At 42.0% G+C, this 15,955-nt stretch overlaps 1 protein-coding gene across 2 annotated transcripts in view; it reads right to left on the bottom strand.

Annotated features, from left to right (window-relative positions):
• Nucleotides 1–2,125: 2,125 nt before the first annotated feature.
• The window catches only part of paqr4a (progestin and adipoQ receptor family member IVa), a 74,275-nt gene continuing 60,445 nt past the window's right edge, over nucleotides 2,126–15,955 (bottom strand). Inside the window, exons 5-6 of one of the 2 annotated variants that reach the window (XM_034711307.1) lie at nucleotides 10,583–10,801; nucleotides 2,126–9,424 (exon numbers count right to left, since the gene is read on the bottom strand). In XM_034711307.1, coding sequence (XP_034567198.1) covers nucleotides 8,991–9,424; nucleotides 10,583–10,801 — 653 coding nt within the window. In that variant the 3' untranslated portion in view covers nucleotides 2,126–8,990. The remainder of the gene's footprint in view (nucleotides 9,425–10,582; nucleotides 10,802–15,955) is intronic. The other variant, XM_034711308.1, reaches the window with a different exon arrangement.

Genomic DNA, 15,955 nt, shown 5'->3' with positions numbered 1-15,955 from the left:
GTTTTATTATGCATGAAATAAGTATTGAATCAGACTGTGTTTCATAAATAAGAGTTGATACCTTGCCTGAACCTGAGTGCTGGCGATGAATCAGTCAGCAATCATTGCCCTTCATTAAAACCATCCATATAAAAGAATTGGATGCAGCTGACCCCTCTTGGATCAGGCCTGTTGCAAATCTGCATGAACACAGGAGAAGAAGAAGAATTTGCAGAGTCACACAAAACTTAAACTCATGTGCTTACTCATCCTCTTCTGATAACTCAGCCTCTGGTCATACAGTCAGTAACTTCCTTTTTTAAAGATGTTCTTGCATATTCCTCACCTTTTATGACGAATGCAATAGACGTACAGTACAGCGATGCTTAATTGCACCTTTAAACCCTTAATCCTGAGCTTTAATGTTTAAAATGAGCATTGCAGGTAGAAACATAAGCTGTAATGTACTTTTTAGGGACATAAGGTTGAGTCCTTCCTCTTTGTTCTATCACTCTGAGCTCATTTAATCCTTCATACACACTTCCTTCTATAATTGAGAGGATCCACATTTGACAAACTCTTCTCAGCTCAAAACTTTGGACAGAATTTACCTCATCTATCGCCCAAACATCAATCCGCATCTATTTGGACTTCCTTATTCTTACTCTCATTTCTACTACACCAAACTTAGATGCTGACATATGTTCAACCTTTTACCAAATTCATTAACTTCAACCCTTAATCCTAATCCATAAATTGGGTCACACAGTCTTAAACCCACCAAGCTGTCACTTGGTATCTCAAAATTCAAGATAAATACATGAAAAAATCTCGACCTTATTTACACACTGGAAAAAATTAACCTCCAAAAACAAGAAAAAAAATGTATTAAGGTACTTTTACCTTGAAATAAGCAAAAAAAATCAGCGAATTGAACAAGTGAAAATTTGCTTGGTGGGATTTCTTAACATAAGACGTAATATTTTGAAAACTGTGATCTTAAAATTAGCAGGGAAAACTTATTTTAAGCAATATGTTACCAGTATTTTAAAGCTTAGTGTCTCAGAATAAGACAGCAATGATAACAGTTAGTATTTTTTCACTCAAAAAAATACATTTCATGTCAACTTCTTCATTTGAGATATATTCACCTTCATTTGAGTTGTATTATAGCGGCACTTCTCTAGGTTTAAGACCATCTTGTACTTGAAATAAGATGACAAAGTTTAATTTGAGCATTTTGAGATATAATGTCTTCTCATAGTGAGCTGGATATACTAATATTCAGTCATGTTGTTTTTTAGGATAAGCCAGCTATGCTCTAAAGGAGGTGTTTCATTGTGTGCATGGAGTTTGAGGATGTATATTTTTATCTAATTTAGAAGAAACAGAGTCTGAAAACTGAAACCCACCCTTAAAAAAACTACTTTTCTTTCTTTCTGTCTTTCTTTCTCTCTTTTATCAATGGAGCTGTTTTCTGATAGATGCATTTACTTAAATCAAGTAAAGGGTTTGTCATAAATCAAGATTATCCGTCTTCTACAAATAAGATCTCAGCTTGAAAAATGTCTGATTTGTAAAATAAACCTTGTTTCTTCTAAAGTACAACTCAAAACAAGATCATTTCAAGGTTGTTTGACTTAACAAGATATTTAAGATGCATTGTCTTAAAACAAGTCCCTCTATCTTGCTCAAATGTTACTTGTTAAGTAACATTTTGACTAAAAATGAGACAACTTCACTTGGTAGGATTGAGTTTTTGCAGTGCAACGCTGTTTTGAACGCAACGTATTCATTTCTTGAGATGGAATTAAGCTTTTATCAGTAAAGTGACTCATACAATATCAGGGAGGAAAACTGTAGCCTATTTTTTAAACTCATTTTAGTGTCCTTATCATCCTTCAGTGTCAAATTAGTTCTATAACCATTAAAATATTGATCATTTCAACCGTTGATATGAGACCATGTGAAGAGAACACCCTCGGCCTTTAGCCACAGGTGTTCCCATACCATTTACTGCTCTACCCACTGACCTATTCCCTCAATAAAAGCATGAAAAGTCCCCCAAATAATGTCAAAACAGATGTACACCTTCACACAAACACAGTCAAAGAACCATGGATGAAAGGATGAAAGTAAAGACAGGTTTTAAAAATATAGACTTCAGTTTATTGCACAATCGTTGCTGGAGACTGAGGAGTGAGAGCCTGTCTGTTACACAGGATACACTAATGTCGGACAGACAGGTGAGCTACAGCACGGGAACAAACTGTGTCGTCTGTGTTCATGCATGTTAATTTGCAAGCACACAGACAGTAATGAGGCACTCAGGGGACGCAATCAGGGCCCCCGTCAGTGCAAAGGGAGAAATTAAAGTCGACAACATACAGGTTTCATGCTCGTATGGGTTCTTCAGGAGAGCTCATACGCACACGTCATACATACATGGTCAGGGGATATAAACAAACAACCCTGGAGGATAACTGCAAGCCAGAGCTGACAGTTTTACAACCTGTCAATTATTTTCATTTGCCTGCAGTATGGCTACAGTAATGCCTGCATCAGTGCACATGAACATCCACTAGATGGAGCCACACTCACTCCCTTTAGACGCTTGACTTTGCAGATATGAGGAGACGATAACAGACAGACCCTCTGGAAAGCTCCCTTCATCCAAAAGCAAAGGGTTTGTCTCATAATCTGTACACATAGACCAGTGTCATTATTAGGATCCACAGAATAACAATAATCATAATAATCTGTATATAACAATACATGTAATCCATTAGAAACAGATCAGTAACAGGCTATCCGGCACCTGTGTTATATTAAAAAAAACAAAGTTGTTTTGTTAGTGATGTGTTCCAACATCATGTCATTTTTTTAATCCCTAGACATACAGACACAAGGACAGAAATTTAATTTTTCAGGCCAGGTTCCACTCCTGTGACATGGTTATTCAGAAAAATACTCCCTTTTCCACCTTCTTTTTTCCCTTCTGTCCAATCTGTCACCCAGTCCACCCCCCCCAGCACAAACAGACTGGACAAAGAGGTGGAGGCAGGTGGAGGTAGATGCAAAGTCTCGTGGCCATTGTTTCAGGCCGCCGAGTTCAGGTCTCGGATGTTACAGCTACTGTTATGGCACCCTGAGAAGTGGGAGACCCAGGATGTTGGAGCAAAGAAGCCCTCAGCGGATCAGAGAGCTGCTTTTTCCCAAAAGAACACAAATCACTGTTATATGATCCTTTTTCGGCTGATAATGCATAGATAGACCAGTGGTAGTCACGAGGTATTCACATGCCCGCCAAGGTTACCCCACGATGGTCAAAAAACGGCGTTCCCAAACGTTTCTAACATTTAAAATGCTTCGAAGCATCTCGGTTTGGGTCGTGGAAGGGCAAAACGACTCTACATTGAAGCCAATGTTTTTGTGTTGTTCACATATAAATGGACGAAGCTAAGAAAACACACGTCTCTGAAATGAATCCAAATCACCGCGCTGAGATGCGTCTGCGTCCCTCTTTCAGGATTTGCTTTGGCTGTGAAAGAGAGCAGCAGCTTCTATGAGGCAGATCCCCGTTTCTTCTTCTTCTATCTTTTTATATATCGTGTATCAAAACTGAATCAGGGTATATGGTTTGCACTGTATGTATATATAATCTACATACATGTATTTACAGTATTTATACAGACTTTAAATAGGTTTCAGATTTGTATTTTACTTTAATCCAAAGCCCTTTTTGAGAACGATGAACAGTGCAGTTTGTTTGATAGAGATGTATTGCCTCAAATGTCTTCTGCTCAATCATCTCCCCTCCCCAACCCCAAGTCGACCCCACGACCCCGCGACCACACAGTCATTCCCAGGAGCGAGTGACGTGACCCGTGGACGGCTAGAATGAGCAAACTATTTGCTAACATTTTGAGACATAAGTTTCTCAGCTACTTTCATGCATTTTTTTTTAAAGTTTCATTCAATGGCCAATACTACATCAGCTCTACATTGTACTACAGTCATAGCAGGTAATAATCACTGTGACAGAATGAGACCAGCTGACGCATAAGGAGGAGGAAGGGAGGGAGGGAGGGAGGGAGGGAGGGAGGGAGGGAGGGAGGGTGGGGATGTGTTAGCTAGGGTGGAGGTGCTGTCTGAGGCAAGTGTACGTGACTAAGACCGTGGGAAATCCTTCTTCACCTATGAGTCAGAGTTAGCACAGGATGCAGAGGATGTGCTACACCTCAGACGCAGCTCGTTTGGCGAGATGAAGAGGGGCTGACGGAATTGGCAACTCGAGTGAGTGGGCGGCTGTGACTGTTGGCATGGGACACGAGTGCAATGTCATTAAGAAAGTGAAGCGGGCCTCTGGAGAAGGAACAGCAGTTCAAGTCACTACTCAGGCCAGGAGGGCGGGGGAAGCCCATTTCTGCCAGGAGAAGAGAAAACTGATTCAAACTGAGCCGCCATGATTAATTATGACGTCAGGTGACATCATACGAGAGGATGAATGCAGATATGAGGTTAAAATGGGAGATTGAGTAATAAACATGAGATTTAAAAACATTATAGGTGATAGAAAATTAAAATTATGGGATGAAAAGTTGAATTTGTGAATTTAAAAGGCAAAATTAAAAGATTAAAAAATCTAAATATAAAGATAGAGAAATAAATTAAGACAAAAAATGATCAATATTGTTAAGTTTAGTAATTAAGAAAGTCATTTTCTAATCTTACATTAAAATGACTCTCAAATTGTGTCATTTTCATACTGATTTCAACGTCTCGTCTCATTATTCTGAATTATTATCGCATAATTTTTGGCCAACTTTTGAGTTCTAATCTCATATTTATAATTTTAAAAAAATATATAATTTAGACATTTTCTTTTCTAAATACCACTTCCTGAAAAGTTGAATTTATGAATTTAAAAGGCAAAATTAAGAGATTAAATTCACTGTTACATAACAAAAAGCTCAAATTAGAGACAAAAAGTCTAAATATAGAGATAAAGAGAAATAAAAAAATAAAATAAAATAATGTTGTTCAGTGTAGTAATTCAATTTTCTAATTTTAAAATCAGATGACTCACAAAATGTGTAACTTCAACTTTTCATCTCATAAATCTGATTATCGCACAATTTTGACAAACTTTTGAGTTTCTATCTCATATTTATATCAGACTTCTTCATTATTTAGACATTTGATTGTACAATTATGACTTCTTCACTCACAGTTTCTACTTTGTCCATATAATTTGGACTTTTTCCCATAATTATGACTCAATATTACATAATTCTGACTTTCCATAAATTCCTTTATCTCATAATTTTAACCTCTAATTTCATAATTTTCACGTTAATCATCCAGGCTAATTCATCCCTTCATATTTGTACTTCAGGCAGAAATGAGCATCCGTCTGACTCAGGAGGGACAGATCCCGTCTGACTCAGGAGGGACAGATCCCGTCTGACTCAGGAGGGACAGATCCCGTCTGACTCAGGAGGGACAGATCCCGTCTGACTCAGGAGGGACAGATCCCGTCTGACTAAGGAGGGACAGATCCCGTCTGACTCAGGAGGGACAGATCCCGTCTGACTCAGGAGGGACAGATCCCGTCTGACTCAGGAGGGACAGATCCCGTGTGACTCAGGTGGGGACAGATCCCGTCTGACTCAGGAGGGACAGATCCCGTCTGACTAAGGAGGGACAGATCCCGTCTGACTCAGGAGGGGACAGATCCCGTCTGACTCAGGAGGGACAGATCCCGTGTGACTCAGGAGGGGACAGATCCCGTCTGACTCAGGAGGGACAGATCCCGTGTGACTCAGGTGGGGACAGATCCCGTCTGACTCAGGAGGGACAGATCCCGTCTGACTCAGGAGGGGACAGATCCCGTCTGACTCAGGAGGGGACAGATCCCGTCTGACTCAGGAGGGACAGATCCCGTGTGACTCAGGAGGGGACAGATCCCGTCTGACTCAGGAGGGACAGATCCCGTGTGACTCAGGTGGGGACAGATCCCGTCTGACTCAGGAGGGACAGATCCCGTCTGACTCAGGAGGGGACAGATCCCGTCTGACTCAGGAGGGACAGATCCCGTCTGACTCAGGAGGGACAGATCCCGTCTGACTCAGGTGGGGACAGATCCCGTCTGACTCAGGAGGGACAGATCCCGTCTGACTCAGGAGTAGTGACTGAAGCAGCAGAGAGGACAAACAGCTGCAGAACAATCCTGGGAGTTTACACAGAGCTGATAGAAGTTTTACATGACAGGAGGGTGTTAGGGTTTATTCCTGTTTGGCAAGGCCAGCGTTACAAAATACAACTCCGTTTGAGCAACGGCTCAAAGGGAGTTAAAACAAAGTGCAAGTCAAGCTGTCAACTTAAATCCAGCTGCACAGCATAAGCAGCGCATTTAAATATGAACGCACACAGTGGCAACAATACGACCTGCTGTGGAGCAATAATGGCTGACCCTTATAATCCGTCAGTGAGAGAAGAGTCAACGTAAAGTAAACAACCAGAGAAGGTAAACGTTTTCCTCCGAGCCGGAGAATCAGATCAGACGTTCTCCTTTTGTTGAGTTTGTGTGAGTGTGTCATGAAGTGAGGCAGACAGAGATCGGTCTAATTCTGCCGTGAACTGGAGTCAATAATCTGAGAATAAAGTGTGTGTGGGGAGCGGGGGCACGGAGCTAATCCTCAGGATTTGCATGCTCTGAATAAAACAAAAGATTTTCTCTGACCTCCAGCTTGACCTGTCTGCCAGTGATCCTGCAAAGCATCAACGTAAACTGTCCAGCTAGCCTACAGTGACACCAGGCAGAGCGTTTCAGCAGACAAATAAATAAAGCATCATAAATAGATTCCTTTACAGTTCCTGTGCATGTTGTCCCGACGCAGAGGTCGGCTCTTAGTGCATCGTTTCTGTCCGGATCTGTTCCTCAAATAGAAGCTTCTCAAGTGTTAAAGGTGACATATTACGCTCTTTTTCATCAAAATATATTGGTCTAAGAGGTCCCCAAAACACGTCTTTAAAGTTTATTGCTCAAAAAAACACTTTGAAATCAGATTCTGGTCTGCCTGTAATCCCCTCTTTTTCAGCCCTGCTCAGAACAGGCTGTTTTCTGTGTCTGTGCCTTTAAATGAGAATGAGCTCTCTGACCACGCCCCCTCAGGAAGTGGGTGTGGTCTCGGCTGTCCAGCACTTGATCTAATGTTTACATGTTGGCTGCCCTCAGACCTGTGTTACTCCAACCTTCTGAATCTGATCCAGAATCTGATCCTGAAGGAGAGGCGCCTGCAGCAGGACCTTTCTGAACCATTGGTCACAGATTTAGTGTTTCTTGTTGTTTTATTTGTCAGTATGTCGACGTGTGTCTTGGTACACAGCTACCAACATGTAGCTATGTGGCTATGCTAACTAGCGCTAGCATTTTTCCATGATAAATAAAAATCATCCACTAGATCTTCAAATCTGCAGACGTGGGGAGTAAAACCGACCTTTGTGTTTATTAAGACAGCCTACAACTAGCATGCCTCTCTCCTAAGCTCCCTGTTAGCACACACGTGTACAGGTAATGAAAAACGGAGGAGGGGTTGAGTTGTTTTTTATACAGTCTATGGGCTGAACAAGCTCAGAGCTCTGACTCCGTTACAGACCGGATATTGTTGTTACGTAACAAAAACACGGAAGTCTGAAACGGCTCGTTTCACACACATTTACAGAAAGGTGGAGAAATCAGAACAGGGGCAGAATGGATTTTTTTCATTTTCAGGGGGTTTGTAGACAGGGACACATATTTCAGGTAGAGAACCATTAAATAGTTGATTTTGCATGATATGTCACCTTTAAACTCTGACATGTTGAGATCTTAGGAGTGGTAGTTTGTCTGTTCTGTCATCTTAAAGTGCTCAGAGGCTTCCCAACAGAACAAATGTGCATAAAAACATGAAACATATAAGACAGTTAATAAGTTATAAAAACGTATCCTTGCCGTTAGAGTCTATCATAAATATTAAAGAAAAAAATAACAGGAACTCCACTGAACTACGCAGCTTGTAAACGCGTGCAGTCTTCTTCTGATTCAGATGCCTGAATTCCGTTGGCACTGTGTTCAGAGGAAGCAACGAAACAGCACGCTTGCTTTTGCACGTGCAATCCTTTAGCAGGTAAACTCATGGCCGACATGCTAGCATGCTCAGGAATGAACCTTCTCACCCGTCTGTATTCGTCTCACTTTGAGACTTTGAGGACGACCCACACCGACACACACACGTACATTAAAAAGAGGCAGTGGCGGGAAACAAGGAAACGCGGACTGAACAACAGGACCGGGTGAGACACAGTCAGTTGGACGTGGTGATGAGTGCGGCGTGCAATACTTGAAGTATGTACATGTAATATAAAAATATAGGAGTGAGGATGTCTGAGCGTTGTGCTGTGTATGGATGGCGGTGAGTTTAGATATGGATGTGCTGCATAGGTAGCAACAGTGACATCTGAGAGACTTGAGCGTGTGATATCATTTCGCCACAGACTGTGTGGACCGACCACGTTAACTAATGCTCAAGGTCAACTTCTACTAAAGGCTTTAAAATCAGCAGAAACCTTTAACTACAGCCGTTACCTAAGATTATATAGTGTTCATACTCCTTTAGTTTACTGTTTCCATTTCCTGTGTGTGTGTGTGTGTGTGTGTGTGTGTGTGTGTGTGTGTGTCCGTGTACACCTGTGCGTCCATGTTTTTCGGCAAGTGAAAGAGTCAAACTGCTTGTGCGTGTTACTTGACAAACTTCTGCCTGCATACGCACAAAGTACCAGGATGGACGAAGATATGAACATTCTGAGTTGGAGCGCATGAGGTGAACACATGCACAGACAACACGTCGTCTGACCTCGCAGCGTCAGTTTCCCTTTTCCCCCTCCTTGTTCACCCCCCCTCCCCCTAGAGGTCCTTTTAAAATCACATCCAGATCTCCGTGTAGAGGGCTGGGGGGCCGCAGGGCGGGTCAGTCTGAGGGACAGTTGTAGCTGTTGATCCACAGCAGGTCGTCCAGCACGCCCCAGTGCAGGTAAAGGATGGACCCCACCACCAGTACATGCATGATCTGGTGGCTGTTGCACCAGTAGTCAAAGAGACCCGGGCGGAAGCGCTCCGGGATGCGCGTGATGTTGATGACCCCGCCCAGCACGGCCAGCGCGTCCATCATGAGGAAGTGGCGTAGCGAGGTAGGGCTGCCGCCGCCCACGCCAGCCCAGCGCAGCAGGAAGAAGGAGAAGCGGAAAAGCGCCTGCCAGGCGAAGGAGCGCAGCCGGCGAACGCTGCTCCGGGCGGTGACGGCACAGTAGATGGCGTGGCTGGACAACAGTATGTAGACTAACAGGGCCACGGTGCGGATGAACGGGTAGCACAGAAGGGTGCTATAGACGATGGGCAGCGCCCCTGAGATGAGAAAACACAGAGATATAAGAACACAGGAAGTGCCCTGACACCGAGCTGCAGCAATGCAACACCTAATGCAACAACAACGCAGAGAGGTCAAGCTGCTTCAACCACAAGACACCGCTCTCAGAGCGCGGTTAGACGCATTCAGGAAACAACCAAGTGTTAGAAACAACACCTCCCTTCTGACATGTGAAAGCTAAAAAAGCTCCAGATGTGAAAATAAAGATGTCAGCATGAGGAGAGAACTGCTGATACACAGTAAATACATCATAGAGTCCAAAATGTGAAGCACCTCATGTTCACTGAGGTGTGCTGACCTGCTCAGAAAGAGAGGGGGGTGCAGCCTCAGTGTGTCACACATGCATATAAAACTCATCAGAGGCTTTTAATGCAGGAATGCATCGACTCTCTGATTCCAGAAATGGGACAATTCTCTTGTTTAATGGAATAATTGGTCTTCAGTCTGTTTCTCTGCTAAACAAATCACAGATTAAACCCTCTGCAGCTCAGGGGAATTATGACGGACCTCCTTTTAAAAGACAAGTTTACAGAAGAAGATTGTTGGTCTAAGATCCAGACTAATCCTGTTTGAATATCACAGTCATATAGAATATAATCCCATTTACTGTAAGTCTGTGATTCTGTGTGTTAAATCTAAATGTATCATTAAATGAATAAACCATTAGTGGTGTGGATATCACCCTCAGGCATGTGGAGTGCTAGCTGCAGCACATTAATGCAGCCTGTAAGTGAAATAGCTGCATGTGTGTAATTAATGATCTTATATAAAGTTGATGTCCAACTTCTACTGATGACCCTCTCAGAGAGTTTGTGCTGTGTGATCTAAACTGTTTGTTTAGAGGCTCTAAATGAAATATGGTCATTGACCTTTGTGTTATTATTATCATGCAGGCAGATCAGTAATAAATTCAGAACTTGGATCATAGCTTGCCTCAGTAGTCAAATTTGTTCTGACAAATCAATACCAGCAAACCTCCAAGCAAAACACTTCCACACTAAATCATTAACAATCAATGCAGAGAAGTTCCAGCCTCAAAGTAAACACAGCAGCAATAACAGAAGTGCTGCTGCTGCTGCTGCGTCTGCCGACAGACACTTAACCATAAGCTGTAAAGAAATGTTCCTGAGCCTCACCCAGCGTGTTGATCATGCAGATTCCACACACGTCCAGTTTGAGGAGGGTGTGGTAGACGGGCTCGCCTCCTTCGTGGTTCATGAAGAGGTGATAGAGCACGGAGCCCAGCTGAGGCGACAGGCAGGCCAGGAAGTGCACCACGCCCAGCCACGTGACGCTGATCTGGGACCAGGGAATGTTGAGAGGCAGCAGCACCAGGAAGCAAACCAGAGGGATGCCTGCAGGGAGAGCAGAAAGAACAGGGTGTTGTTGAGCTGTAGATTAAGGTAAAGGTTGTAGGCTGCACCTGCTGAACACACTAAACTATTGTTGTGTTGATCTGCCAGGAATGTTCTGTTAGTTATGTAATAACTGGTTATTATGTGTTCTTATAAACGTCACACGAGGATTGGGAGTGTGGCATTTGCAGACAAAGGGATGCGCCCCATGTTGTTTCATTTCTTCTGCCAAAATACAAACATGAGGTCTCTTATTTTGGTAAAATAACTTTTAATCAAACATGCACAAGATATTATCTAGCGTGAACAAGATGACCACTTGTGGAAACAAGATTAAAATTTGTTGGAACAAGATACTAACTTGTGGAATAAGATTAAAATTTGTTGGAACAAGATACTAACTTGTGGAATAAGATTAAAATTTGTTGGAACAAGATACTAACTTGTGGAATAAGATTAAAATTTGTTGGAACAAGATACTAACTTGTGGAAACAAGATTAAAATTTGTTGGAACAAGATACTAACTTGTGGATATTAAAACTTGTTGGAATGAGATGACAACTTGAGGAAGTAAGATTAAGATTTGTTGGAACAAGATACTAACTTGTGGAAACAAGATTAAAATTTGTTAGAACAACTTGTGGAAACAAGATTAAAATTTGTTGGAACAAGATACTAACTTGTGGAAGTAAGATTAAAATTTGATGGAACAAGATGACAACTTGTGCAAAACTTGTTTCGACAAGATAATGATCCTGTGCACATAAGAATGTATCTTGTGCACACAGGAAAGTTATCTTTTTCACAAACTACTTTAACGTGTTTTACCCAAGATAAGATGTTCCTACAAGATAGTCATCTTGTGCACACAAGATAAAAATAGTCTCCTTGCGGAACATGGAGTATTTTGAATATCTACAGGGAGAAGTTTTTCCTGCAGTGTTTGAGAGAACACGATGTCTGATGTCTGATATCTGATGTCTGAGGCGACATGCGAGCTGCAGCTCGATAAAAGAGGAGAAATTTGGCCGAACCAAAGTAAGGTCCCATGTTTACTGTGATGGATTATCTAGCTCTGGATTTCTGAAAGCCTGAGGACGCACATTCTTTTTTTTTTAACAGTCTGAGAGCGAGTCGCTGCAAAGGACTCCCAACAATGCTGAGTGTGTGCAGACACCAGCAGGAATACTGTGCAGCAGAGCAGAAACAGACATGATTGGCACAGATGTATCAGTGTTACCCTGCGAGGGGAAGACAAGGCCCACACTGAGCTTTTATTTTGATGCAGCAAAGAGGGCCGCACGGCTAATGGTACCGGGTTCATGCCTGAGAGTCTGTTTTTGGCACGGGGGGGAGGCCTTCGCTGCTTGGTGAGCAAAATCTGGACCTTGAAATTTGATCCACATCCAGTTGTTACGATCATTTATCTCACATCGCGCTCCCTGCCCCCCCTCTTCATTCTGCTCACTCTGCCTTTCCCAATGTCAACGCACGGCCAGGTGATAGAAGCAATGCCATCTAATGTAACACTTCTATTTTAAGTGTTTTATCTCGCCCCTCCCCCCCCCCCCCCCCCCAACTCGTCCTACAGCTCAGGCGACAGGCCTTACCCGGCCTCACTCAGAGTTCAGTAGTTGTGGGCAGGATGTTTGGAGTTAACATGCAAATGAAGCTGAGGTGAAACTTGAGCTTCAGTGTTAAGACAATTAAAGAACAGCTGCACTTCCCTCTTTTGGAGCAAACGGACAGAATCTCACAGGATTAAAAAAATCACTTCCTGATAAAGTCAATGATGTTAGAGGATGCATTCGAGGTCACATGCTCAGCTGACGTCACCGGAGTGTTATTAAGACATCCAGGGACACTTCCCCGGTGATCAGCGCTGCAGTTTATTGTGCGACTGCTGGCAAGAGAAGTGCAATGAAATGACGACCTTCGGAACAGGGAAGTTGTCAGAGACTCAGAAGCCGCACCTCCCGCACTCTGAGAGGATTCAGGATGTCATTTAACGGACGTAACAGGAGCGGGGACAAAGAAACGTGCTGCCAGGCGATCGGTGGTCGAATGGTATCAGACTGAGAATAGAATCACAGCATGCAGGCTGCTAACACGCTGACACATCCGTCTAACCTCTGGGTGCACGGATAAACACATCGCTGCAATTAACTGTGACTTCCCCTGACCTGCCGCGTCACTCACACACCAGTCTCATTCATCTGGACAGCTTTGTGAAGTTCACTCAGAATCACTTTAATCCTGGCTTCACTGCTTTGCTTTGTTCGACTACATTCAACACCTGGAGAGAGATATTTGTACACAAACAAACCATGAGTCAAATATCTGTGACTGTGACTGAACTGTAAAAACTAGAGTTGTGCCAAAAGAGCTTAACTGAGCCGTGCCAGACTTCTCACTAGGAAGTACTCCTGAAAACTAGTGTAAGGGGCACCTGGTGGTTAGTGGACCATGTACAGAGGCTACAGTCCTTAATGCGGACGCTCTCTTTCCCCAGTTTCCTCCTCTCTCTTCTGATCTCTCGTTAAAAAGAAACAAAGTCAGGCCACCTCATATCTTCTGTTGAGTGTGTTGCTTTCTGTTCCTCTGGATAAATACTTTGTTATGAGCATCTGTCTCCAGTGTGCAGAGAATTAAACTGAAGTAGCCACTGATCTAGACCTGGGAGAATATCTTCTTTAAAAACATTGCACAGGAAAACCACCTCAGGTAGCTTCAGGTCTGTGCAGGCAGGATAAGTTAGGAGGAAATCATGCCGACTTTTAGAGTGACTGAAACATAAATTAAGTATTAGAATATATCTGGTTTTAAATCTCCCTTCACTTTCTGGTCACACATTATAAAGTTTTACTTCGAGACGTTGTGGGTGTCATTATTTTAAAGATGACCTGAGAAGTAATGAGTTCAATCATGACTGTACGACTCGTCTCCTAATTATATTCTGTTAATCTACTTTTTAATGATGTGTCATATTCCGTTCAAACATTATGAACTATAATTACACAATCAGCAAATTAATAATGCGCTTACACATGCAGCAAATCATTCTTACCTGCAACACTTCACTTTTGTTTTGATGCACTTACATTTATTTGAATATTTGTAATAAATGCATGTACCTTTTTTAAATTTCTGTGCCTTGGAAAGCACTTTGAGTCTTAACAGTGCTCTTTAAATAAAGAAATACAACTATTTTAATGTATGCATTAAGTAAATAAACACTCAGGTGAGGTGAAACCATGCCGCTATGACTCTAAAAAAATATGTTTTTGTATAACTGTTAATTCCTGGGAGGGAAAATATAAATTTAGATATTAAAAACACTAAAATTATTATTCAATGGGACCTTATTTTAATTCCACTATTTTAATGCACTTTTTATATATTTTACAGCACAGCAAATATTTTTCTTTTTTTTTTTTTAGCTCCAACTAGCTGTCTTGTTTGATCTCCTTCTAATATGACTGATGTGTGGGGCACAATAAATGTATTCTGGTTCTGATTCTAAATTCTAAGTTGAAGGTGATAACACGCATTGCATGAGTCTGTGCACACAAACAGAGGTCACAACTGAAGGGAAGAAGTCATGTAATTTGAATCATTATTATTTTATTCATTGCTTTAACATGTATTTATCTTATTTAATTATGTATTTATTGTATTCATCTGATCTTGTTAACACTACCTTATTTGTAACTTTTCTTTCCACTCTTACTTATTTGATAAATTTTACAGTATTGATTTTATTTTGAAGTATTTCATTCATAATCATGCCTTTTCAAATTTTAGCATTGCTGTTGTTTTCTGTCTCTCTGTTATTCTGTGAAGCACTTTGGGCTGCATGTTTTTATGTATTAAAGGTGATACATAAATAAAGTGGAGTTGAGATGTGTGCAGCGTTTTGTGCAGCTGGGCTCTGCATGGCATCCTCTTGTAGGTACAGTGCCTGATGTGTGGGGCACAATAAACTGATTCTGATTCTGATGATTAGTTCTAGGTTGAAGGTGATAAGGACACGTTGCATGAGCCTGTGCACACAAACAGAGGTCACAACTGAAGGGAAGAAGTCATGTGAGCAGCGCTTTGTGCAGCTGGGCTCTGCATGGTATCCAGTGCCGGACAGTAACAAAGTACATTTTTTGAGTATCTGTACTTTACTTGAATATTATTTTTGGGGGGAACTTATAACTTTTACTCCACTACATTTCTGTCAATGCTCTAGTTACTCACTACTTTTGCTTTGATGTCAGCTCATGAATTTCCCTCTCTTTTCTGAAATCTGATCCCACAGTTGAACGTGAAGCAAACACAGAGTATCACTCAGATCAGGCAGTCCATGTAGAGGAGGTAATAATGGCTACTGTCTGCGGTTGAAACGCAGACCATAGGTGCATTTGGACCAAGAGTTCCAGGGTTTTTTAGCCCCCAGAACTACTTTCCCCTGAACAAAAGGTTCCTCTGCCCCCATTGTTGTCTGCGTTTTGACCGTGGGCTGAAGTCCCAGGGAGAAAAAAAATTATATTAATTAATATTTTGAAATCTTAATAAATAACTAAACTAGTATGCATTCCCAGGAACCCCCTCTGTGTTTCAACATCTGTGTAAACTCCACAAACACTGACAAGTTCAACTGAAAGTCCCAGGACCTTTAAAAAGTACTCGCCCCCAAGCAGGGGCTTTTCATGGGGGAGATTAACTACCCCTGAACGAAATTTAGACCCTGATTCCTCTGGTCAAAACGTATGTAGTTCAGGGATAAAGTCCCTAGTTCAAGGGTAAAGTTCCTGTGGTCGAAAAACACCTTCCAATGGGGGCAGAGGAACCTTTTAGTTCAGGGTGAAGTGGTTCTTGGGGCTAAAAGACCCTGGAACTACTTTCCCCTGAACTAAAAGGTTCCTCTGCCCCCATTGTTGTAGATTGTGCAAATCAGGCCCGTGACGTGTGGAGATTAAAAATTATATTGAATAATATTTTGAAATCTTAATAAAAACTAAACTAGTTTGCATTCCCAGGAACTCCCTCTGTGTTTCAACAGCTGTGTAAACTCCACAAACACTGTTACGTTCAAGTGAAAGTCCCAGGACCTTTAAAAAGTACTACCCCCAAAGCAGGGGCTTTTCATGGGGGAGATTAACTAC

This window comes from Notolabrus celidotus, chromosome 20 (genome assembly GCF_009762535.1).
Source record: "Notolabrus celidotus isolate fNotCel1 chromosome 20, fNotCel1.pri, whole genome shotgun sequence".
NCBI lineage: Eukaryota > Metazoa > Chordata > Actinopteri > Labriformes > Labridae > Notolabrus > Notolabrus celidotus.
The sequence above is the reverse complement of the archived record's forward strand: the minus strand, read 5'-3'. Positions and strand labels throughout refer to the sequence as shown.